Source organism: Doryrhamphus excisus, linkage group LG19 (assembly GCF_037039965.1).
Source record: "Doryrhamphus excisus strain RoL-2023G ecotype Guam linkage group LG19, RoL_Dexc_Guam_v1.1, whole genome shotgun sequence".
Taxonomy (NCBI): domain Eukaryota; kingdom Metazoa; phylum Chordata; class Actinopteri; order Syngnathiformes; family Syngnathidae; genus Doryrhamphus; species Doryrhamphus excisus.
Window position 1 is genome coordinate 9,278,939 of NC_136375.1, and position 23,612 is coordinate 9,302,550.

The 23,612-nt window shown below is 43.4% G+C and overlaps 3 protein-coding genes across 5 annotated transcripts; 1 reads left to right on the top strand and 2 right to left on the bottom strand.

Moving 5' to 3' along the window:
* Positions 1-1,045: 1,045 nt before the first annotated feature.
* mideasa (mitotic deacetylase associated SANT domain protein a) lies at positions 1,046-13,628 on the bottom strand. 2 transcript variants are annotated; one of them, XM_058057552.2, is made up of 13 exons: positions 13,068-13,628; positions 11,194-12,728; positions 8,473-8,661; positions 7,942-8,284; positions 7,810-7,876; positions 7,584-7,726; positions 7,409-7,512; positions 5,905-5,980; positions 5,725-5,813; positions 4,056-4,199; positions 3,436-3,546; positions 3,188-3,357; positions 1,046-1,989 (listed from the first exon to the last, which is right to left on the bottom strand). In XM_058057552.2, the coding sequence occupies exons 2-13, from the start codon at positions 12,592-12,594 to the stop codon at positions 1,743-1,745; spliced, it is 3,084 nt and encodes a 1,027-aa protein (XP_057913535.2). In that variant the 5' UTR covers positions 12,595-12,728; positions 13,068-13,628; the 3' UTR covers positions 1,046-1,742. The 2 variants fall into 2 exon arrangements, with proteins under 2 accessions (XP_057913535.2, XP_057913534.2); XM_058057551.2 differs by having other exon boundaries at positions 8,452-8,661.
* Positions 7,728-21,941, top strand: ttbk2b (tau tubulin kinase 2b). Of its 2 annotated transcripts, none has more exons than XM_078798886.1 (15): positions 7,728-7,749; positions 15,037-15,153; positions 15,242-15,389; positions 15,541-15,614; positions 15,909-16,049; positions 16,140-16,244; positions 16,324-16,389; positions 16,872-16,964; positions 17,274-17,399; positions 17,476-17,633; positions 17,723-17,915; positions 18,035-18,246; positions 18,414-18,831; positions 19,291-19,928; positions 20,032-21,941. In XM_078798886.1, exons 2-15 carry the CDS (start codon positions 15,091-15,093, stop codon positions 20,426-20,428), a joined length of 2,832 nt encoding a protein of 943 aa, XP_078655012.1. In that variant the 5' UTR covers positions 7,728-7,749; positions 15,037-15,090; the 3' UTR covers positions 20,429-21,941. The 2 variants fall into 2 exon arrangements, with proteins under 2 accessions (XP_078655012.1, XP_057912755.2); XM_058056772.2 differs by lacking the exon at positions 7,728-7,749 and adding an exon at positions 14,474-14,664.
* Positions 21,361-23,541, bottom strand: churc1 (churchill domain containing 1). The gene is made up of 4 exons (XM_058056776.2): positions 23,359-23,541; positions 23,106-23,241; positions 22,853-22,923; positions 21,361-22,640 (listed from the first exon to the last, which is right to left on the bottom strand). The coding sequence occupies exons 1-4, from the start codon at positions 23,395-23,397 to the stop codon at positions 22,548-22,550; spliced, it is 339 nt and encodes a 112-aa protein (XP_057912759.2). The 5' UTR covers positions 23,398-23,541; the 3' UTR covers positions 21,361-22,547.
* Between the last annotated feature and the right edge of the window lie 71 nt (positions 23,542-23,612).

Below are 23,612 nucleotides of genomic sequence, written 5' to 3' on the forward strand. Positions count from 1 at the left end.
TGGAATTGAACCCTGGTCTCTTAGCTGTGAGGTCTGCACGCTAACCACTCGACCGCCGTGCTGCCTAATATTAATAATATTATATATTTTTTTATATTAACATTAATAATATTTTGACTTGGATATCGTGAAAATATTCACATTTCCCCAAAATTGTGACTTTTTCTTTGTTTCTCATATTGCAACTTTTTTTTTTTCAATATCATGAATTTTTTTCTTAATGTTATGACTTTAGTCTCTTAATCTGTTTGTTTCTCTCAACTTTTTTTCCTGGTTACGGAGTCCCCACATTGGATCTTTTTGGTCCACACAGTGATTTTTGGCTTGAGCCCTTTATATATCTCATTTATTCTTGTTATTCATTTTTTTGTAGAAAGTCCCGAATGCCAATTAAAAACAGCTGCGGGCTGTAAATTGCATAATTTATTCATGCAAACCAACAGGTGGAACTTAACTTCTCCCCAAGCATCTCATAGCTTTTCTTCCTGTCACTCACACACAATTGGGTCGATATGGTAATAAGATCATATACATACATCATTGACCATTATAGTTGCTCGAGGGACAAATATCTGTGTCCAATTTGTGACGAATGAGGAGATGACCACAATGAGTAGAGGACCACATTATTCTCTCTGACCTTGGGAAATGTCTCTTGGAGCTCATCTCCTGAGGACGACAGCCTATCCTTTACTACGCATGTCCTCCAACGACGGTGATGTCCTTAAAAGTGGGTGCAAAGAGGACGGAGCCACCATGTTTGATTGGTTCCGTCATGCCACCATCATAACATACTGTATAGGTCCTTAGGAAATAGTTTATCAGTTTTAGTTTAAAAGTGTACGCCAATGTCGCCATCTGTTGGTCGTCCAACGTACTGCATCCTCATCCTTTGTGGATTATTACTGTAAATTATTTTTAAAAATCACTACAATTCCCCTTCTCTTGCCTCAAACCAGAGGTATAGACAATAAATAACCTTTTTAAATATGCAAATCGGTTGGAAAATAAGCCCATTTTAACATTTAGGTACCTTGGAAATATATTTTATTTGTGCAAAACGTTTATTTGTTATAGAGTACAACTATAACAGCATTCTTTGCACATGGAAACAGAAACGCAACTTTATAATTTACATATTTATTTAAATTTCAAGCAATGTTGCAACAGATTTTTTTGGTTTATATTAACAAAATCACTGAAAAATGCATAAATACAACAATTTATATAGTTTTTTTTTGTACAAATGATTTTAAAGGCTGTACAAAAGAAGTGCACAACCAAACTGGGCAACATTCACACCAACATATTTGGAATACAATGCTCATTTTGTTTTTTTGTTTTTTTAAATGAGCCGTGAATTTTTGTCTTTGTTCTGTGCTAATTATTGTTGAACAGGCTACCTGATAATGAAACACCAACACCCGAGGCAGGTCAATGTACTGAAAATGACATATAGTCAATTAAATAAAGGTTATAAAAAGGCAACATTGGCAAAAGCGTACTGAGTTAAGTGCATTTAGAAAAAAATAAAGTTCTCTTGAATATTTTAAAAGATACAAATGTGTGAAAAATGTGGAGTGCCGGCCTGACTGAGGGACTTTAAAGCTGGACATTAACAGTGACAGCCAAGAAATGAGTGCAAGAGGTCTGCAGAAACCCTTGAAAGGTTTCTCCTGTGCTTATTCCTCTCATTGATCATTCTCATGCATCCCTTTTTAAGCCTGTTATCAGTTTTTGTCTCAGTGCCAGTCCTCGTCGTTGTCGTCCTCTCCCTCTGTCGAGTCGTCCTGGCTGCTCATCTCTGCCTGATTCTCAGTTCCGTCCTGATGAGATGCTGCCGTCGCCGCCAGCGCGGCCTCCTTGCGGGCTCGGGCAGCCGCCGCTGCCTGCTCCTCTGCCACCCTCTGGCGAAGAGCTGCAGCCTTCTTTTCTTGTTCGGCGTGACTCTTCATGTGGGCGCTCCGACTCTTCACTTTGTTAAACACCCTGTCAGACAACACATTGCAGGTCATGCAGCCAGGAGACCACAATAACAGGAATGCTAATGTAGTCAGATTTATTTAGAGGCATATTTTAATGGGCACTCTGTATTGAGTTCTGGACTTCTATAGAGATATTCCAGACTCTTTCCAGCATCCCGCCTAAACGGGCTGTGTCATTTACTCCACGACTCTCGCAGAGCCCACTCTCCTGTGATTGGTCACGCTCCCGAGGACTTCCGGACAGCTACTGAACCCCTTTTGTTCGATTACTTACACGAAGTAAACACATTTAGGACACTGATAAATTGTTGCTTGCAGCTTGCGCTTCAACATAAAGTATTTCAGCAACAGTTTGGCAGATTGCAAAACAGTCCCATGTGAAGAGCAGCTGACAGATGAGCATATTTTTTCTCTTGCTGGCCGGGAATCGGAAACTCCAACCACTTCTGCCTGATCTTCTTCTGTCTTAGCCTAAAGCTAAACAAAATTAGCTTTGAAAAAAATATTTCCTGGTAGCCATTACTCCACTGGGCATGCCCATATAAAAAAAAGTCTGGGTTACAGTCACTTTAAGTATGCTTTGGTGCACTAAGGGATACTTTTTTGTTATTCTACTCCACCGCATACAATAGCTTTAACCATCAATTGATAAATTCCCTCTTTGTGAATTGACTTTTTTCGTAGTTATGGCATAGCAAAGCTTAGTACAATCTTCTAAATGTTTTTAAAACATTATTAGAGCCATCTAGACAAGAAATAACACTCATATAGTCACTTATACATTTTTATTACCCAATATAGTAAATAAAATAATAGAAAATAGTACCTTTAAGGGTTCAGTGTTGGGTTTTAGCTTGTTGTGGGTTATGGCCTCAACAGTGGCCCATGTTATGATTATGATTATGATTATTATGCTATTTTTATCATTCAAAACCATAAAAGCTGGTTGTTAAAGTCTGGTGCTTCGGTGGTGGTCTCAGCTAAGAAATACTGACACCTAGTGACCAATGTAAAATACAACATTCACAAGTTGTTGGGCTTTATGGCTTGTACTGTTGTTGTATTTTAGTTCATTTAGCTATTTTTATGCTCGAAAATGCCTCATTTTTGGTAAAAATATGTACAATGTGCATTTATTTTGACTAATAATATGCCAAAGGTCATATTTGATAGAAGAGTTGCTGTGTAGACTTGGTACCTACCTGCCACACTTCTTGCATGGAAATACCGCATCAGGATCTTGTGTTGGCTTTACGGGCACTTTGCTCTTCTTTGCTGCCACGTCGGTCCGAGGCCTTTGTGGCGGCATTGATGAGTAGGCAACCTCCTTGATGGCATTCTCTGGTTCTTTGAGTGTCAGCACGTTTCCCGCCTGGAAAACAAGTTGTTATTATTATTATGATTATTACACATTAGGAGCTGACTGCTGGCAACCAACACCATCACTCACATAGTCATGAGCTTGTAGAGACTGAGCCACCATGGCCTGCTGATTTCTGTCCTGGTCGTAGGACGTCTCCTTCTTCTCCTCCACCTGAGTTGGTTTCAACTGCTGGGAACTCTAATGAATCACAAAACACATGACACAATCTATTAAAGTTGCATTTTGACTTGAAAGGCAATTCCGCGTTTGGTGCAGTTCCTGCCCACATCAGACAGATGGCACTGTTTTGCTTCCTTTGCAATGCACTTTTATTTTTAATGAAACCTGCCTGGCAACAAAAGACTATGCAAACGTGACATGACCAGGATTAAAAAGAAAACTGCAAATTTACACAAAAAGAGTTGCAATTTTTACTTGTAACCAGCTTTGGCTTTGAAAAAAATATTCCAAATGACAACATTAATGTTAAAGAAACATTTGAATTGGACCAATTAAAATACTCAAATATAAATACATATCGGTATCGTAAATTGACAGTAATATCGGCATATCACTTTTCAGCAAACAAGCCAATATCAGAAATCCCTAATAATAATATACATTTCATTTATTTGTTTCCTATTCTTTGTACTATTATACAATATGTTTTATTCAGCAATTGTGAAAATGTACCAATATGATTTTACCTTAAAGTCCACGACAGCCTCTGTGTATTTATCCACAGGTGAGTGGGAAGGACCAAAGGTTAACATCCCATTGCGGGCGATCTTCACTTGTTTCTTGTAGGTGTAGTAGAACTCAACACACTGAGCCACAGTTTTGGTCTGGACCTGGAATGGAACATGTCACACATCCCTTCAATGGCAGCCAGTAGGAAAATGTACTTGGGTGATCTGGTCTGCAATCTCGTGCTCATAAACAATAATCATCTTGAGAACCTTCACACTAATCAGAGCCATAACAGAAATCTTCTGCTGGCTTTGTCGTTATTCCGTGTGAAAGGCAGATATGAAACTGACCCGGCAATTTTCCAGCATTGGAGCTGTAAAAGAGGTGTGACAGGTTGTTTCCCAAACTAGCGCAGATCGTTTTACACCCTAAGTGTCACTTTTCTTGTCCTGTTGTGCTGAAAGTAATTGTTGCTGTACAACAATACTGAGTGTGTATCAGTGGGTGTGTGAAAGTCACAGCAATATCCTGCCTGCTTATGTGGGGTCTGGCATAGTCAAATAAATGCTATATCTTGTCATGGCCCTTTGTGTAGGATCTCTTAAGGAATCCACAATCTGGCACACAAAGTGCATATGGGTCAAATAAAACCAGATTTATGGCTCAAATGGAAGCCTTTCGAGGGAAAGGGGTGAGGTAAGCCAACACAGCCATCAAATTCCTACAGTTTTTCCTCTTGGTCAGTGGTTCTAACCTGTGGGTTGGGTTGCTACGCTGCCGTGAGGTGCATGCCATGTTTCTGGGTGACTGTTGTGCCGTCTGTCCGACACACAGCCACAGATATCTGCTGGAGAATAGCATGCCATACATAGACAGCATCTCAGTGCTGTAGCTCATTCTGTGTTGAAAACATTCATTCATTCATTTTCTACCGCTTATCCTCACAAGGGTCGCAGGGGTGCTGGAGCCTATCCCAGCTGTCTTCGGGTGAGAGGCGGGGTACACCCTGGACTGGTGGCCAGCCAATCACAGGGCACATATAGACAAACAACCATTCACACTCACATTCATACCTATGGACAATTTGGAGTCGCCAATTAACCTAGCATGTTTTTCGAATGTGGAAGGAAACCGGAATACCCGGAGAAAACCCACGGGGAGAACTCCACAGAGATGGCCGAGAGTGGGATTGAACTCTGGTCTCCTCGCTGTGAGTCTGCGGTATTGAAAACAATTCCTTTAAATATAAGGTATTTGAGAACTGGGTCCCGCAGGCAAGCCAGTTAAGAACCACTGCTCTGTATGATCCATGATGTGATATTGAGGTTGGGAATAGGACACGCTATTTGATAGGATTTAAACTTGTACTGTGTACACAAAAGGGTTATTTTCCTCGTGGAGTGTCCACAAATGTGTCTAATTATGTTTTAGTGAGCAGTCATAATTCATCCACATCACTGGTGTGGCATATCAAGATGCTGATTAGACAACATGGTGTGCCTTAGGCTGGCCACAATAAAAGGCTACTCCATAATGTGCAATTGAACGGTATTTCCCGACTTTGTTGTTTGCTAAATGTGGCCATGTCTTTTTACATTTAGAGGCAGTACAATACAGAGTATTGACTTTAAAAAGGTGTACAGAATGACCTTTGTGAAGATGAGAGCGAGAAATGAAGAAGTGTACCAGTTTCTGCACCAAGAAAAAGTCCTTCCTGTAGGCAGAGATCCCTTTATTGAAGTAGTGCTTCTCTTCTACACTCCAACTGTCAGAGCCTGCCAGGAAATAAAGAGGAGGAAGTGTGGACTCATGACAACCTAACAAGCTAATGTGGCCGGCTCGTATAAACAGAAAGGCTCAACTTACCTGAGTAGTGATAACCTGCCAGTTGATGGCCTTTGGGGAAGATCGGCTCCTGAAGCAGCAAACGTCCGAGTGTCTCCTAAAACAATGTGAAAAACATCAATTGAGGAAAATTGAAATTGGAAATACATGGCTGAGGACAACCACAATGTATCCCTCCTATAAGAGCAAATATGCTTTTTCAATGAAAATAATATGTAAAAACTATTTCAACAGTACATTTTCTTTATTCCATAATATTTTGACTTTATTCTCGTAACAATATAACTTTTTCCATAACTTAATTTTTACACAAATTACAACTTAACTCATTTAGTTTGTTTCTCATATTACGACTCATTTTCTTTAGTATTCCAACATTATGCTACAAAAATGACGATACTTTTCCTCTTAACAATCCCAGCCATTTTTGGCGATACTGACCATTTTTTCAAGGCACACAAATTATTGTGTTCTAGGGCTGTATGAAGTATTTACCAAAAGAAAGATTAGACTCATGAATGTGAGTGTGAGTGTGAATGGTTGTTTGTCTATATGTGCCCTGTGATTGGCTGGCGACCAGTCCAGGGTGTACCCTGCCTCACGCCCAAAGACAGCTGGGATAGGCTCCAGCACCCCCACGACCCTCGTGAGGAAAAAGCGGTAGAAAATGAATGAATGAATGAAGATTAGACTCTCATCTTTCCCGTTTTCCTGTTCTTTAGTAAATCAGGAGTAGAACATAGGTAGGTTTCAGCAAAATGTCAGTTTTTAACAAAAAAGGGAGGACATTTCTTGTGAAAATACATTTCAAGCATAACTTGCACTCTGACACATATTTAGCACTATATCCATCCATCCATTTTCTATGCCACTTATACTCATTTGGGTCGCCGGGGTATGCTGGAGCCTATCCCAGCTGACTTTGGGTGAGAGGCACGGTACATCCTGGACTGGTCGCTAGCCAATTGCAGTTTAGCCATATACATTTAGCCCAATTATCTAACTATTCCACAACATAAACAACACAAAAAATAGTTGTCTTACAGGAAAATAATTTCATTACAACTACGACACATTAGGAACTCAACTGTGTGTGTGCATGTGTTAAAATTTCCCTTTAACTTTGTACATGCTCCATGCCTCCATGCTTTTCGGCTTTGTGCTTTCTGCGGAGCGCTTTATTTATCACATGGGAAAGATGCATGCCAAGCGTTTATAAAGTGCACTTCCGCCACCTTGTGGATGGTTTTATAGCTTAAAACTGCACTAAACATGATTTCTTCTATTGTGCAGCTGCGTGATCACCTCTTTTTGCCTTTTGTGCTGAAACACATCTTTGGGATATGGTGTTTGGTCTGAAAAAAATATATTTTTTTATATAAATATGTCTGCTAGCAGATGAGTTAATATGTATTATGACAGTTACTACTCTACTTTGGTCTTTTTCTTGTGAAGGATGCCGCAAATGGCCCCCGGGCCACACTTCAGGCACCCCTTATTTTGACTGTTTTAATTATGTACTTACAAGAAAACTCCCTCCACTTTCATGTAAACAATGCAGAGCCAGCTCCTGGTTGGTTCCTCCGCCGCTGATCACACTGGAGCACGCCATGTTCATCAGGTTCTCCACTAGAAAGACAACAGGAGCAGGATTAGTGAGCAGACAGATGGCGATACAGGTGAAAAATGATGTCACCCACCACTGTCCGCTTCTGTGTGTTGAAGCTGTGTGTCACCCAGAGGAAGCCAAACCAGGTCAGCCTTGTGCTGGTCCAACTGGGCCGAGTGTTCGTGCTGCAACTCGGGAATATCTGCCTGGTACTGCTGCCCGATGTTGATGCGTCTGGACACGAAGAGGAGCAGCAGGTTAGTGGTCGCTTGTTTTCACGTTTGGCTTGTGAACATTGGTCAACCGTTGGTGCTTACGGTTCGAGGCTAACAGGCGTTGCGTCTGTGATTAAGGGCAGAACCGGCGGTGTGATATCTGAACTTGCTGCAAAATAGAATAAAACAGGTTTGGTACCCATGAAGATGTTTTCAATATAAGACAGGACTCACTGGAACGCAAGAGGCTTCTGTTGGCCGTCTTGGGAGTCGCTGGCGGTGGGAGGATTTGGTTGCTCACGGCAAAGTTGGTGAGGAAAGTGGAGAAGTAGAGTCCTGAGCCTTCTCGCAAAGGAGAAAGGATGGGCGGGGGCGTATAGGGGGGCAAAGCGAGCGGATTGTCCAGTAGGCGTACAGGAGAGCGTAGATTGCTCTGGTAGGCGGTGATGCTGGAGTAAACAGATGCTGGGATGAAGGTGGAGGGTCTGGGCGGAGGAATGATGAGGGGCTCCGGCCGAGGCCGACGCTTCTGTTTGGTTTTTCCCTCCTCATCTACACCTGGATCGTTTTCTCCGTCCTGGATGGAGAATGGACAATTATAGGACACTAATGTCCTCAAATAGTGGCCTCCCAATATAAGTGAAAAAAATAATCACACAGATGCCCATTAATATTAATATATTACCACTAATAATCGTACATATTTCCTTGGCTACAAGCAATGCTAATGTCCCAGCTAGTAACCTGCTCAAAGCTCTCTGTCACCGAGTTTCTGAGGGATCTCCGTCGAGCCACGATGACAGACGGTTTGCAGTCGGACGGCACCGTGGGACGCTCCATCTGGCCCACTTGTCCGTGCGTGGAAGCGCCCTGTAGTGATGTTTGACTCCTGTGCACTGGCACCGACACAGGGATGACTAAAGGGACCATGTTGCCTCGAGGACCGTCTCCCTGCTGGATCACACAAAGAAGCAATAGTGGCAAAATTAAATGAGTGCACATAGTCATCCATACAATAAGTCACTTGTTATTAAACGTGAATGGGAACTATATGGGGTGATATTTTTTCATGATCTGCTGTTTAAAGAGGGCTGCACGATGAACAAGTGGTTAGCACGCAGGCCTCACAGCCAGGAGACTCAAGTTCAATTCCACCCTCGGCCATCTCTGTGTGGAGTTTGCATGTTCTCCCCGTGCATGCATGGATTTTTTCCGTTTTTCCAAAAACATGCTAGGTTAATTGGTAACTCTAAATTGTCCATAGGTATGAATGTGAGTGTGAATGGTTGTTTGTCTATATGTGCCCTGTGATTGGCTGGCGACCAATCCAGGGTGTACCCCGCCTCTCGCCCGAAGACGGCTGGGATAGACTCCAGCACCCCCGTGACCCTTGAGGATAAGCGGTAGAAAATGAATGCATTAATGCTGTTTAAATGTGGAAAATAAAAGTAAAGCATTTTGTAGGAATGGTCAATGACTTCTAACTAAACAATTTTCTATACCACTGGTCCTACTTAGGGTCATGGATAAGCTGGAGCCTATCCCAGCATACTTTGGAGTACACCCTCGATTGATCCAATCACAAGGCACACATAGACAAACATTCTCACTCACATTCACACCAGTGGTCAGTACATTTTCCATGCCGCTTATCCTCATCAGGGTCGCAGGGGTATGCTGGAGCCTATCCCAGCCGGTTAGAGGCAGGGTCTGGACTGGTCACCAGCCAATCACAGGGCACATATAGACATACAACCATTCACACTCACATTCATACCTATGGACAATTTGGAGTCACCAATTAACCTAAAAAGCATGTTTTTTGGAATGTGGGAGGAAATCCGAGTACCCGGAGAAAACATGCAAATTCCACACAGAGATGCCCAAGCAGACATTAAAACCCTCCATGTCCTGACTGGCAGTAAAGATGCTACACGTTTATACATCCTGAAAATCCAACTTTCCACAGATACTAGTGTCATTTTCAGAAACCTTTGGTACAATTTTCAGGGCAATCGCTCTCAACTTGTTAAGCACAGTAAAGACATCAGATGATAAACTAATTACAACTAGCTAACCGTGTAGGAAAACGAACTTGAGTGCGTTCAAGACAACACAGGAGCGCAACTGTTCAGCTTGACAGTGTGGCCCCGCCCTTGGAGTGCCTGAGAAAGAGTGTGAGGAATGTGGAGGTGTGCAGACATGCAGCCGCTCTGGAACGCTTGTGCACGACAGCGCTCGTATAAATGGCGTACCCGCACTCACTGTCAATGCGGATTCAGTGTCTGTTAAAGAGTGTTAGCATATTAGCTTTAGCACAATCTAACCCAGTATCCCTTTGCAAAGGTAGTAAAGCTACAGAGCAGTTATTGAGGCAGTGCTGCATTGCAAACTAAGGATGGGCATAATAACTAGTTAATGCACTATGGAGTATCCTGTCATTTATTGTTTGTTAATGTGTTGTGGTAACAACAACAACTAGTATGGTGTACTGTATGTACTTTTGCTTTTCAAACTGAAATTTGTCACAAAGTATATGGTGTTTAATTGGTAGAATTTATGTCTTTGAAAATTATGTTAGTCAATATAAAACATCAATAATTGTGTTTTTTTTGCAATGGGATATTTTTGTTGGGAACTGGGATATACAGTTGCGGATGGCATTGCATTGTTCAAGTCATCATACAGTTTGCACGAATGGCTGCTGCATGGAGATGTACAATACAGGGCTGCACACTACCTTTTCTTTTTTTCTTTTTTTTAACTAGGAGCAGAGTGGCCCCCTTATGTATAATTTTAGTAGCGCACGCAGAAAACGTAGGGGCAAGCAAACAAAACAGGCTTGCGAAGTAAACTACTGAATTACGCAAATTATATAAAACAACATGAAATACACAAACAATAAATGACAACAGTCTTTTCTATCCACACAGTTTCTGTCCATAGCTGTACATATTATCACTCAAATTCCGGCCTTCTCTTCCTTCTTTAGTGTTTGTCTCCTTTCTTCCTCTTTAGGATTTAGTGTGGGTTGGCAAACTAGCTAATTTTTTACTGGGCTGAAATGTGAAACAACAAAAGTTGATTTGAAACAACAATAAATTTGTAATAATTATAAAATAAAACATCTGGGAAAAATAAGTAAGGGATAGGCTTAGACTGTGACAACATTTCATATAATATTTTTCATTTGTACTAAGGGACGTCCCTGGTCAAGTTAATACGAAACAGGTACTTTTAAAATGCGACCATTTAGTTGTAGTGTGGAACACTGCACTATGTGCATGCACACACAGGAGACTGTTGAAGTCATAAAATAAACAAACCCGAAAAATTGATTTTGTAAGAGTTGGAGGAAGTGTCAGACAGAAACAGAGAGGCGGCAGCGGTGTCCTTCCTCTTTAAACTACAGCTTGCCTTTCCAAACACTAACTACATTTCCCAGGCTAGAAATAAACACCACTGAAGTAATAAAGGCTTTGTAACCTCTGTTTTCAGCGCTGACAGGGACTCGGGCAGCGAGGGCATTTCTGAAGCCTTCTGAGCCAGAGTCTCCAGGTTGATCTCCTTAGATGCCCTCCTCCTCCTGCGGGTGCTCTGGATGACTCCCCCCGTCGCCACCTGGCCGCCGTCCGCTCCTCTGGCGGCTGCCTGAACGCCTGCTACTCCATTCTGGGAGGCTTCTTTGGGAGCTTGAGTCCACATGTTTGCAGCAGATGGCGGGGCTAGCGGGGACTGTCCGTCTCTGGAGAGACGGCGTGAGCGTCTCGGAGCGGCCGGTGTTGTGTCAGCGGGTTCCGCGGGGTTCATGGAGACCATTTCCGGGTATTGCTCAGGGACAGGTGCTATCTCCCTGAGTGGGCCTTCCAGTGATGGTGCAGCGTTCTTTTTGTCAGGTGGGCATGGTTCAGGAGCTTGATAAGTGATGAAATTAGTGGGTTGAATCTCTTGCTTGGATATATTTTGTGCTTGCTGAATTTTCTGCATTTGTTGCTGTCGCTCCTGTAGTTGCTGCTGGTGGTACTGCTGCTGCTGCAACTGCTGCATTTGTTGCATCTGCTGCTGCTGCTGCTGAAGTTGCTGCTGCAGCTGAAGTTGTTGTTGCTGCTGCTGCTGCTGCTGCTGCTGCTGCTGCTGCTGCAACTGTTGCTGCTGCAATTGTTGCTGTTGCATCTGGTGCAGCAGCTGCTGCTGTTGTTGTTGTTGTTGTTGTGTTTTTGGCTGTTCTCCATAAGATAAACTCTGCATTCCCTTGTTGCTGGGAAAAACTGGGTAATATCCCGACGAGAACTGCTGCTTGCTGAATGTTGTCTGGAAGGGCTGCAGCATGGAGCCCTGCACGTTGTGAGGTGGACCTTGCAGCTCAACACCTTTGTGTCCATGCTGGTACGCTTGCAGCTGGGCTTGATGCATTGCAGCCGCAGCATGCTGCTCCCATTCCAGCCCCCGACCCTGGGCTGGAACCCGTGTGTTGTCTCTGTATACCTCAACCGGCCGCTGCAGTTGATTCTCACCCGCCATCGGAAGAGGGTTGTGAGCTCCTTTATGGAATGCCATCTGATTCCGGGCATTCACGCCGCCCATGTAGGGCCCAAAGTTCTGTCCCCATGCAGGCACGGGGGCTTCCTGAGACCAGCCGGTGGGGGCTTGTAAAGAGTCCTGGTGCAGCCACTTTACAGGGGCAACCTGTTGATAGGGCGGCAGAACCTGAGGCGCTTTCTCTGGGTTATAAACACCAGAGCTGCCAGCTGAGTCACTCTGGCTTGACTCCAAAGATGGAGGTCCCAGTCCGTAATAAACCTCCCCTGAATGCTGCACAGGCTCCTTCATGGCTGCTGCACGATGCTTGCCACTCTTATCCGGGTTAATTTGAGGAGGTAGACTCATTGTGATGCAAAACAAGCGTGTCTTTGCTTCCTGCGGTTGACTTTTTGTGGAAGCCGGGACTATAAATCCAAAAGGAAATGCTGTGGCGCTATTACCACTGATGTTCAACGCCCATCCTCTTTAGTGTGCCGCACCTTGTAGGAAGGAAAAAAAAAACTTTATTTACCTCTGAAGGACAGCACACAGGAAATAGAGGCCTGCAAATAGCCCAGAAAGGTCAAAGAGCATGCATGATTAAAAGCTATGCATCATTTGTATGCGCAGAAACTATGACGTTTTAATGCAGTTCGCAGCAACAATGCCGGGCCTTAGGAAAGTATAGCTGCTACTTGGCCTAACAAGAAATACAGGAAATGAAGTTCAATCACATGCGTATAGAGCCAGTGGTGACTGTGTTGAAAAAGCAGTAATAAGGAAGCATTGGAAGCATTGCTAGGTTAGGCAATGCACAACATACACGTTGAACATATTACCTCATATACACGACGGTTGCTTCTCCATTGCCAGCTCCAATGACTCACTTTGCTTACGATCAAAGTCATGCAGATCCATGAAAGCGGGTTGTGCGCAACAAATGTCACAACTCTAAACTAAACTTTCTCCACGGAGTTTCCCAGTACACAAATATGGCGAAGTCTTACAAGGGTGAAATAATCGAAAGCCGTTGCTGCTGCAACTGCTCTTTTACACTGTAGTTACAATGTTCCGCATTGTATCAGGCGAAATGCTGCTGCGTTTTCCTGGAAAACACGTCCACAACTTTTTCCCCTTGGCCGACTTTCCTCACACAGCGGCGACGGCGTGTGGAAACACTGCGATTTCCGCACATTTGAACATTGCGCAGTCGAAGCGCGCCCATCTAAAGTGGCGACGGTGGCTCACGGCGCGCAACATAACGCACGACAACGCTGCAAACGCACGCAAAAAAAATGTGCAATCGGACAGAAAGCGGTGCAAAAAGCCCCGAACGCAATGCCTCACCCAAACAGATCACAGCTTATCCTGTTTTCCAACCTGCTGACTTAGACCCGCCCACAACTGCATCCGTGTAGGCTTGTTTTGGTGGCGCGGTCAGCACGAGGTGGCGGAGTCAATGGTGCAGTCGATTCTAGCATATCGTTACCTAACATGTCACGCGCTTTGCACGAGCAGTTATGCTATAACATTGAAATACTAATAATATTAATGTTTTTATTATTATTAAAATACAAATCAGAAGATTTAAAGGTCTAGGTATAAAGCCAGAGCACTGCCATTTCATTTTGAAATGTTTGGTGTTGAAAAAGATTCAACTGAAAATACAGACATAAACATGACATACTTTTTTATTTCACTATGTTTTTCAGTATCAGATTTCCCCTTCATGTCAATCTTTATATCTAAATGAATTGAAAATACATATTGGCATTATAGAAAAAGTACTTTTTATAAGTACTGAAGCATTGAAAAAGAGTCAATCGAAAAATGAAATGTCAATGCCAATACTGTCAGAGTTCCTCTTAATAATCATATTTTTTTTATTGTCAGCGCTTTATTTTTGTGTTTGTGTTTCATTGTTCAGTGCCATTACTTGTTTCGATGCGACAACACTCTTCTACAATGCCAAAACCTGTTGTAGTGCATGTTTTGTTGCATTAATCCTCCTTTTTGTTCCTGCGAAAATGACAAAAGTGATGCCATTTACGTCATGTTCGTTTAGACTATGACTTAGACAATCTTTAATATCTAATGGTGTATTAAAATCCACGATTGAGTAATGTGTTTGTTAGCTTCGGTTTGGGCTGTGGGCGATTTTATTGCTAACATTGTTGTGTATCGTTTAGGGGTTGGGGGAGGGCGGGGCGTTGCCATGGTGATTCTGCGGCTCATTCGGGGGCTTTTATGACGTCATCACCGCCGCTCGCAGGACCGCGCTGGGTATAATCAGCTGGTTAGCTTAACTCACGTTTAAGGTATGCCCCGTCGCCGTCCTTTCATCCGCAAGATAAAGCATCCGTTGGAATGACGTGGCAGTCGAGAACGGGACCATGGAGACTCTCTCTCGGGGTCTCACCGGTGCGACGGAGCGAGGTAACTCGGAGACGAGGTCACAGGCGGGGGAGTAAACATGCTATTTTAGCTTGTTTGGAGCTATCCGTTTTGGTCAGTTGTTGCCTTGCGCCCCCCCCCCCTCCTTGGCTAGTTAATGTTAGCCAAATGTCGCCCCCAATTCCACATTTTTGCGTCATTTTTATGTTTCTGACATATGGTTTTAATCAGCTAAAGCTAGCTGCTAACCTCTCGCGGCTATCAAGAGCACCAAGCTAGCTCCTGATCTGAGCCGCGCACAATCAGTCACTTTAAGCAAGTGATTAGAATTGACAGGAAGGTATCTAACTTTACCGATCATTACAAGCAGTGTGGTACAGTATAAGGGCTGATGCATGCATTTATTTTTTGCAGTGACGGGTATGTGCCACTGATGTCAGCTTGTGACTGCAGCTGAGATCACTCACCATGAGTGGAGAGCACACAGACATCCTGTCAACTGCAGATGTGGTTCGAGACAGATGGAGAGTGGTAAGACAAAAAAAAGGCACCCAAAATACATTGACGTCAATCCCATCAGGTTAGGCTGGCAGATAGGTAATGCAGAACTGTCCTGCAGGTAAGAAAAATAGGCGGAGGTGGCTTTGGGGAGGTCTATGAGGTCTTGGACCTACTTAGCCAAGCCACTGTCGCTATGAAGGTGGAGTCTGCCACACATCCCAAACCGGTGCAGAGGACAGAGGCCGCCGTGTTGAAGAAGCTGCAGGGTGAGCAACATTTTCGATGCACAACCTGTACTGTAATTTAGAGATGAATAATGCAGGATGTACTTACTAATTCAATTGGGATAGGCTCCAATGTTGCCACAAATAGGATTATTTTATGATTATGTCTTGACTTGTTCATGTCTTTTGATAGGCAAGGATCACGTTTGTCGCTTTGTCAGCGCTGGAAGAAATGAGCGCTTCAACTTTGTGGTGATGGAACTCCAGGTAGGCTCACCATCACAGGGTGCTAGAATTTCTTTAAAAAAATCCCCAAATCTTGGTTTATTTCACAAACTAAACTCAAGCAAATGTACACAAATGTAAATTTAACCAATCCACACTAGAGAGTGTGGGCATTAATGTGTACTGATTACTCTGAATTTTTTTCAGACACCAAAGTAGTTGTGTTTTTTTAATTTTTAGTCACTTAGGCTTAAGAGGATCTTTAAGCTGAAGTCGCCCAAGATCTTTGTTTTTACCCAATGTTTGAATCTAACTGTAAAATGCTACTATCCAAAGGGGAGGAACCTGGCAGATCTGCGCAGAAGCAGGGCCCGTGCAACATTCTCCGTCTCAACAACCTTGAGACTCGGCAAGCAGATTTTACAAGCCATTGAAAGCATCCACTCAGTGGGCTTCCTGCACCGCGACATTAAACCGGTAAAATAACAGTCGCCTTGGCTACCCGTGACACATTTCAGTACCATGATTAATGATTGAACTTTCACACCTTTGTTCTGTCAATCACAGGCTAACTTTGCAATGGGAAGACTAGCAAGTACCTGTAGGTGCTGCTACATGTTGGACTTTGGTTTGGCCCGACAATATATGACCTCCACCCAGGAACTGCGTCCAGTAAGCACGCCCAGAGAGCCCTAAAATATGTGATTTTGACGGCTAAACGGTGTTCACGGTGTTTCCCCATCTTTTCCAGCCTCGTTCTGTGGCAGGCTTCAGAGGAACCGTGCGATACGCTTCCATCAATACTCATAGAAATAAGGTGACTTGAGGCATCTTTTGAGTTATAAAAATAGTAATAGGTGAGCTCGTCAACATCAGCTGCTGAGCAAGGAGATCTTGGAGATCCCTGTGATAGCATCACTATCTTAAAGCTGGACATGCTACGTATTCTTGTTGAACAACTGAGACACACATCTAGTGTTTTGAAAATCAAGAGAGCAAGATTAAGTGACACTTTAAAAAAGTAAATTAGCATGCACCCCATAAATGTGATAGCCACTTGTAGCTCGCCTATGGGACAGAAAACAAGCTAGCGAGCTGCTGCCAGAGAGCCAGTGAGAGACAGGCAAAATGTGTAAACAAAGATGCCCTGTGCATCCTTCGGGTTGCATACTTATTTTTCCAAAATAATTGTGCTCTATGTGTGTAATTAATAAGCTACATATGCATTATTTGTGCTTGTAACAAGGCTTTGCTTTGGTATGCGCTGTCCCTCTTATGTGTGTGATTATGACTGTGCAGGAAATAGGTCGTCATGATGATCTGTGGTCCCTCTTCTACATGTTGGTTGAATTCATGTCTGGTCAGCTGCCATGGAGGAAATTTAAAGATAAGGTATATTTCGACAATGATGGTTGTGCGAGTCCTTTTTGGCTCATAGTAAATTTGTACAGCTGTATATTGACATTAACTATTTTTGCAAATGTTGATCTGAAATTGGAGAACATCAAGTTAACAGAAGGGGAATTGGAAGCGAGCTGTGTGCTTAGAAATACACCATAGACATTTTTGTGGGCATCTCAATTACTTGTAGATTTTCGCTATTCTTCTGTATACTTGTATGTACAGCATGGACTCACTTATGAGATATTATATAACAGTATTGTATATGACTGTATAAGTATATAACTGTATTGTACACAGGAACAAGTCGGAAATCTAAAAGAATCATATGACCATCGTCTGATGCTTAATCACCTGCCATCTGAGTTCAGTACTTTCCTGGACCACATCCTAAGCTTGGACTATTACACAAAGCCAGACTACGAGGTTAGACATCGCTTGCTTTGTGCACATATTTTTTTGTGTGCACCAAAAGCTGACGCATGCGCTTCCTCTGTGACAGCTCTTGATGTCAGTGTTTGAGAGTGCTATGAAAAGCCACAATGTGCTGCACAATGACCCCTACGACTGGGAGAAATGCGACTCCGAGGACATGCTGACTATCACTGCGGTTGTGCCGACTGGCCAGGAGCTCACCCGCCTAACACCAGCACACTTGGGGTACTCCTCACCCTTTTGCTAAAGCACTTTGATTCCATATTTCATTGCTTGTGTGAAATTCTGACATTTTTGTCTCCCTTCCTCCACAGCATGGCCAATGCTTCAGTGCTGCCAGTGGATCTGCAGAAAGAAAACACTGAGGATGTCCTCATGCTCGGGGAACGCTTCAGTGACGCCGACAATTGCCCACCTATGCCCACCCCCTCTGGGCCTGTGAGGGACATATGGGAAGAGATGGATCGCATACAAAACCAAAAACATGTTGAGCCGGTGATCAGGAAGGTTAGTTGTTGGAAAAATGTATGGAAATATGCATACATTATATAGAGCATTATAAACAACTGGAGGATGTCTGATGCCTGAATGAAAACACCAACACTTTCTGCTCTAATCTCACTCAGGTGGCAACTGAGGACGAGCATAGTCAGAACCATGTCAACCAGAGCCCGGCTGGGTCTATGCAGAGCTCTCCGAGACGTGTGCGATCTGAGACCATGTTCCTGGACCGGGCTGTGCCACTGCTGCGGAAGATGCGACAGAGCCAGAGCTTGGCGTTTGAAAGGAGGCTAGCACCTGAACCGAAGCCTACTATTGAACGTTTCCTTGAGTCCTGGTTTGTAATTCCGACATAATATATATGGTAGTGTATTTCCTTATTTAGTGTTGATGCATGGTTATTTACTAAACTACAGAGAGTACCAAGTGTCTATCAGGGAATTGAAAATATCCATTTAAAAGCCTTCTGTCCAACACTAATTTTTATTTGTTATTTTTGTCCAGTCGGGGCAAACCACCTGCCCTTTCTCAGGTTGGGGAGAAAGCTGTGCCTGATGAACACTCTGGCACAGGGACCCCTGACCCCGAGGAAGGCGCAGTCAGCGGTGGGTTTGTTGCGGTCAACGTCAGTCCTGTGGTCCAAGAGGGAGACTCCCAGGACTGGGTGATGCTGGAACTGGAGCAAGGCACTAGTTCCGGAGCCATCAAGGCTTCAGCTGAAGCCCAACGTGATGACAAGCCAGGGGGGACCCGCGGCACTCCTGAGAACCGCTTGTGTGGGTCGCAGGATGGTCCGGCTCCACTGGGCAGTCCCCTTCTGTCACACCGCTCTATGGGTTCGTGGTTACTTGCCCATAAGAGACTCCCAGGAATGCTGGGACAGATGCCTTCAGTCATTTTGGGAAGACCCCACATGGATCAGGTCAGTCAGTCCAGAGTTTTATTTTGGAAGAGTGGTTACCACGCAGGCACACAGCTAGGAGACCCGAGTTCAATTCCACCCTCTGTCATCTCTGTGTGGAGTTTGCATGTTCTCCCTATGCATGTGTGGATTTTCTCCGGGGACTCTGGTTTCCTTGCACATTCCATGCTAGGTTAATTATCGACTCCAAATTGTCCATAGGTATGAATGTGAGTGTGAATGGTTGTTTGTCTGTATGTGCCCTGTGATTGCCTGGCGACCAGTCCAGGGTGTCCCCCACCTCTTGCCCGAAGACAGCTGGGAATAGGCTCCAACACCCCCGTGACCCTCGTGAGGATAAGCGGTAGAAAATGAATGAATGAATACTGGCAAAGGGACTTGAAAATAAATTTTATTTTCCTTATCTTTCCTTTATTTTCCTTCTTTCCTGTCATAAATCTAATCATTTGTTCTTTTCAGTCTTCCAGCTACACGCCACCGTCTCCTGTTCTTGAGAAGAGTGATCCAATGCCTGTAGAGGCCCCGTCCAGTAAATCTGATGAACTCCGGAAAGACGGAGGGAAGACTGAATTCGCTCCATCAAGCCCTCTTAAAGGATCCACTTCTCTCCTGACTAAAGACCCAGAGAGCGATTCCGGTCTGCCTGACTGCTCTTCAGAGCTGAACCAGCAGCCTCAAACTGTCTCTGCAGCCATTGCTTCTTTACGGCCAAAAGACTCTCCCTCCTCACCTAGACTGAGCCGCATCCCGATACGAGATGCCAACACTCCCCCAGACTCTCCGAGCAAGAACCTTCAAAGGGACAGACGGCATCGCTGGAGTAGCCCGGTCCCCGGATCCCCCACGCACTCCCCTTCTCCGTCGCTGTCCTGTGAAAACCTGCCGGCTACTTTGCCCCGAGAACGGCTCTCCTCTGAGCGAGGCTCGAGGTCGGACTGTGGAGGGGAAGACCCTCTTTCCCTGTCCTCCTCTTCGGGCAGTAAAAGTAAAATCCCACGACCCATGAGCGCCACTTTTGTTCCTGAGCAGCTCACCAGCAGGTTTATGCCTCATCCACCTCCTGGTAAACCCTCCACGGGCCCTTGTGCCGACCACAGGTATGACATATATACACCATCAACTGGCTAAATATTTAGCTTGTTAACTGAAGAAATAACGTAAAAGCTCATGATATTAATATTGTCTTGTTTATTCGTTGAGGCGGCGGCACTTGAGAGTACGCGCTAGCAGCACCAGCGACGCCGACTCCCTGTCCAGTTTGAGCCAACTGGTACAGGACCACGGCGGTGTACTCATCAGCACGCCCCCTCCTTGCCCTTGCAACTCTTCCTCTTCCCTCCTGCAGCGTTCGCTCAGCTGCTCGCCATCCCGCCAGGAGCCCCGCAACGTCAGGGTCTCTCAGGGACGCAGCCGCTCCCCGTCTAGCTTCTCCGGGTCGCCGCCACCACAGCCACAGCCATTGATGCCTCCCCCACCCCCTCCGCCTCGGCACGGTGCTCTGCAAGCCAGGTCCACCGGACAGAGTCATAGGGGGCCTCGCTCTGTGGGGCGGGGCTTGAGCCAGGAAAGAAAAGGCTCAGGAAAACTGACTCGGTGATGAACAAGAAAAACTGATCCGGATAGCATGTGTAAATACGGTATTCGCTTCAAGGGAATGTATACTGTATGTATAAAAAAATGTATTTATTTATTTATCTGCTACATTAGCTTACATTAATCCATACATTGTAGAATCCCTTAAAATAGGCACACTTCAGGAATGAAAATGGTTGCAACCAGGCTGCAAAATTCAAGTGGGATTTTTGCACACTGGTTGCGGCCTTAAAAGCCAGCAGCATGTTTGTGAGTTTTATCCATGTACATATAAGGGAATGTCATCAAATCATTGTGCACTTGTGTATTTGTATATGACATACAATGAGTTCATGTTTATAGATTATCGAGAACTTAGATTATGGAGAACAATTATCATGCTAAACGGATGGAAATACGGTACACACTCAGTCTGACACCTGAAAGAACACTAAGAGAAAGGAGGGTCAATCCTGTGTCAACTTAAAATATATATTTATATTTTGTAGGTAAGATAGCAAAAAAAATCCGCTCTGAAATGCTGCTGTTGCCTAAAAAGGGATTTATTTTTGTCTCTTTTGAGTTGTCATGTCTTCAATGCCACACATGTATCTTTAAATAATTGATGCCATATCAGCCCATTATGAGACCAAAAAACTGTAGATATTGAGGAAATGATACACATTCATAAGATAAAGCACTAATATTCATCAACAAGCAGAAAAACAGTAGCCATGACTAGCTGTATATTGGAATGTATTGCCAAGTGCACTCCTTGCTCAGTATTGTAAACATGCATGAGCATCATCACTGCATTACTTCTTTTTATGCTTCTGTGACAAGAATGTAAGAAAAAACACTATCAGACCACAGAGACATGTTGCTTCCTTGTCTTCCTGACAGTAACACATCGCATCACCCTCATAGACACTATGTATGTGACTGAGATGTTTGTTGGGAGTCCACTAAGAGATGGTCAGGAGAACTTGGGCTTGTTTAAAGGAAAAAGCTCTTTAACGGGCAAGACTGTACTAGCAGGGCGCTTTACACTAACCACAATCACAGTGCAACACAAAAATGACAACAGCACATGTAACAAGCAAATACATAAGGAAACTACTACTACGGGCAATAATACACAACTATGTATGTTTGTCTCCAAATGACACCTTCTCGGAACAAAATCTCAGAACATCACCGCCAGCAAGCATATGTTACCAATAGTGGTTTAAGAGAACAGATTAAATAAAAAATGTCTGTCACAACTCTTGTGTTACAATGCATAAAAAGTGGTGTAAATTGTCATTAGGCCTGAATAAGTTGGTCACTCACGGCTGACTGGTATTCATGAAAATTTCTGTAGGGCACGTTCACACACAAAAGCAGTCTTAAGAGGCAATCAGCAATTTGCTGTTGCAATACAATCAATAATATCCAACATTACAGCGCTAGTGCTGTCAGAAACAAGTAGGCAAGAAAGGCCTATATTCCGAAGAACCATTCATGTTATTAACTGTTAATAAAGGTTGAGAAGATTGGATCTGTTTTTTTTTTTTGTTTTGTTTTGTTTTTTGTGAAATACTTGGTGCAGCCAAGATGCTACCTCCAGCGGCCATGTATGTTGCGTTTGAGGTCTAGTATGATATATCACATTTAAAAAATGAAATAAATTGGAAGTTAAGTTACTAGTTGTATATTAAATACATTATTTGTACAACCAACACGTATGTTTTTCTGTCATGCTGCTTTTGATCATGAAAATATACTTTATACTGTATATTCTAATAAATTGTAATTGAAGGAAACTTAAAATATGGCTGGTAGTATTAAATAAGCAAGACATTTTTTTTTGTAACTTTTTATTTGTTGTAAATGCAAGAAGGTCTAAATGTCAAGTTTATTTACAGTACATACAATATGTTAAAAACATTAATGTATATAATGGTATTAGACAGTAGTTTAATACAGCGCTATCTCTCATACCTGCCCAAACTTGCTGGTGCTCAAGCGTGCATACAGTCGCCATTATCACCCAAACCTTTTTGGGAGGGATACTGTTACTTTAAAATACTCAAGAAGTGATGATTATGTTGAGGATGGGAAAAAAGTTGCAGTCAGCAGCATTGGTTGGTGTATTATGGGGTCTAGAAGAGAGGGGCGTTCTGTCTGGGGTCATCTGGTAACACGCTGATGGAGTCCTCTGCTTTGCCACACAGCAAGCAAAGCATTGTGTACTCCTAAGGGATGAAACATTAATCAACAAGTGAGAGAGCATCCCATAAACACATGTGGACTCACATCAAAACCACCACCATTTAACTTCAAATGAATGCACGTTGTAACAGAAAAGTATAGTCAACTACAGTGAGTACTAGGCGTGTGTATTGGAGCAGAATGTGAGGTTCTTCGGATTTCACAATTTTTTTTAATGTCTGTATCATATCCTTACCTGATAGTCATCAACAACAGAGAATGTATATTCATGTCTGGCGATGACATGGTCACAGTTTTTACAAATATCTGAAGGGGAGGAAAATGAGGTGGTTATTAAATGTTGATAAAACATTGCATTTATTCTTTTACAGATCAGTAACTCACATTGGAGTATAATTGTGATGCGTTTCCTAATACGTTGTGTGGATTAAGTGACATACTAGATATATAGAAGATAGTGATATGCAGTATATATCATAGACACTTACGGTCATAGGTGACTATCTCCTCACCATCATCATCCTCCGTAGCTTTATTACAGATCAACACGAAGTCCCTGTGATGGCATTTGGCACAGCCCAGGTAGTTCATCAGATAAGAACCATTCTCCAAACAAGTGTTCCCCTGAGCAGGTATAACATTATCAATTCAGAAATTACATTTATGTTACATAATGAAGATATAAGCGTTTTACTGTTCACAATGCAATGATATCAGCAGCAGTAGTAGAATCTAACCTACCCGATCGGGGTACTCTTTTTGCACACAGCCGTTGCACATTTTAACTTAAAAAAAAGCAAATAAATTGTATACAGTCTTTGGAAACAACTACATGTATACAGTACATAGAATCCTCTTCCGCATGGAAAAACGCCGCCTGCTAGCTTGCTCAATCTGTAACGCATATTCACTACAGGAGAGCAAAACTAAAGGTCTTTACGGAGTCCATATGGTTTGTAGATCTAAAAATAACAATGGCGGGCACACAACTTCCG

Bases quoted from the DNA above. Each gene is read 5' to 3' on its own strand.
- churc1 (XM_058056776.2), bottom strand. From the start codon at position 23,397: ATGTGCAACGGCTGTGTGCAAAAAGAGTACCCCGATCGG. The intron at 23,242-23,358 runs GTAGGTTAGATT...ATACCTGCTCAG, and splicing joins AAAAAGAGTACCCCGATCGG to GGGAACACTTGTTTGGAGAA. The intron at 22,641-22,852 runs GTAAGGATATGA...TTCATCCCTTAG, and splicing joins CTGTTGTTGATGACTATCAG to GAGTACACAATGCTTTGCTT.
- mideasa (XM_058057551.2), bottom strand. From the start codon at position 12,594: ATGAGTCTACCTCCTCAAATTAACCCGGATAAGAGTGGCAAGCATCGT. The intron at 5,981-7,408 runs GTAAGTACATAA...ACATTGTTTTAG, and splicing joins AAAGTGGAGGGAGTTTTCTT to GAGACACTCGGACGTTTGCT. The intron at 3,547-4,055 runs GTAAAATCATAT...GTGATTCATTAG, and splicing joins AGGCTGTCGTGGACTTTAAG to AGTTCCCAGCAGTTGAAACC.
- ttbk2b (XM_078798886.1), top strand. From the start codon at position 15,091: ATGAGTGGAGAGCACACAGACATCCTGTCAACTGCAGATGTGGTTCGA. The intron at 15,154-15,241 runs GTAAGACAAAAA...ACTGTCCTGCAG, and splicing joins TTCGAGACAGATGGAGAGTG to GTAAGAAAAATAGGCGGAGG. The intron at 15,615-15,908 runs GTAGGCTCACCA...TACTATCCAAAG, and splicing joins TTGTGGTGATGGAACTCCAG to GGGAGGAACCTGGCAGATCT.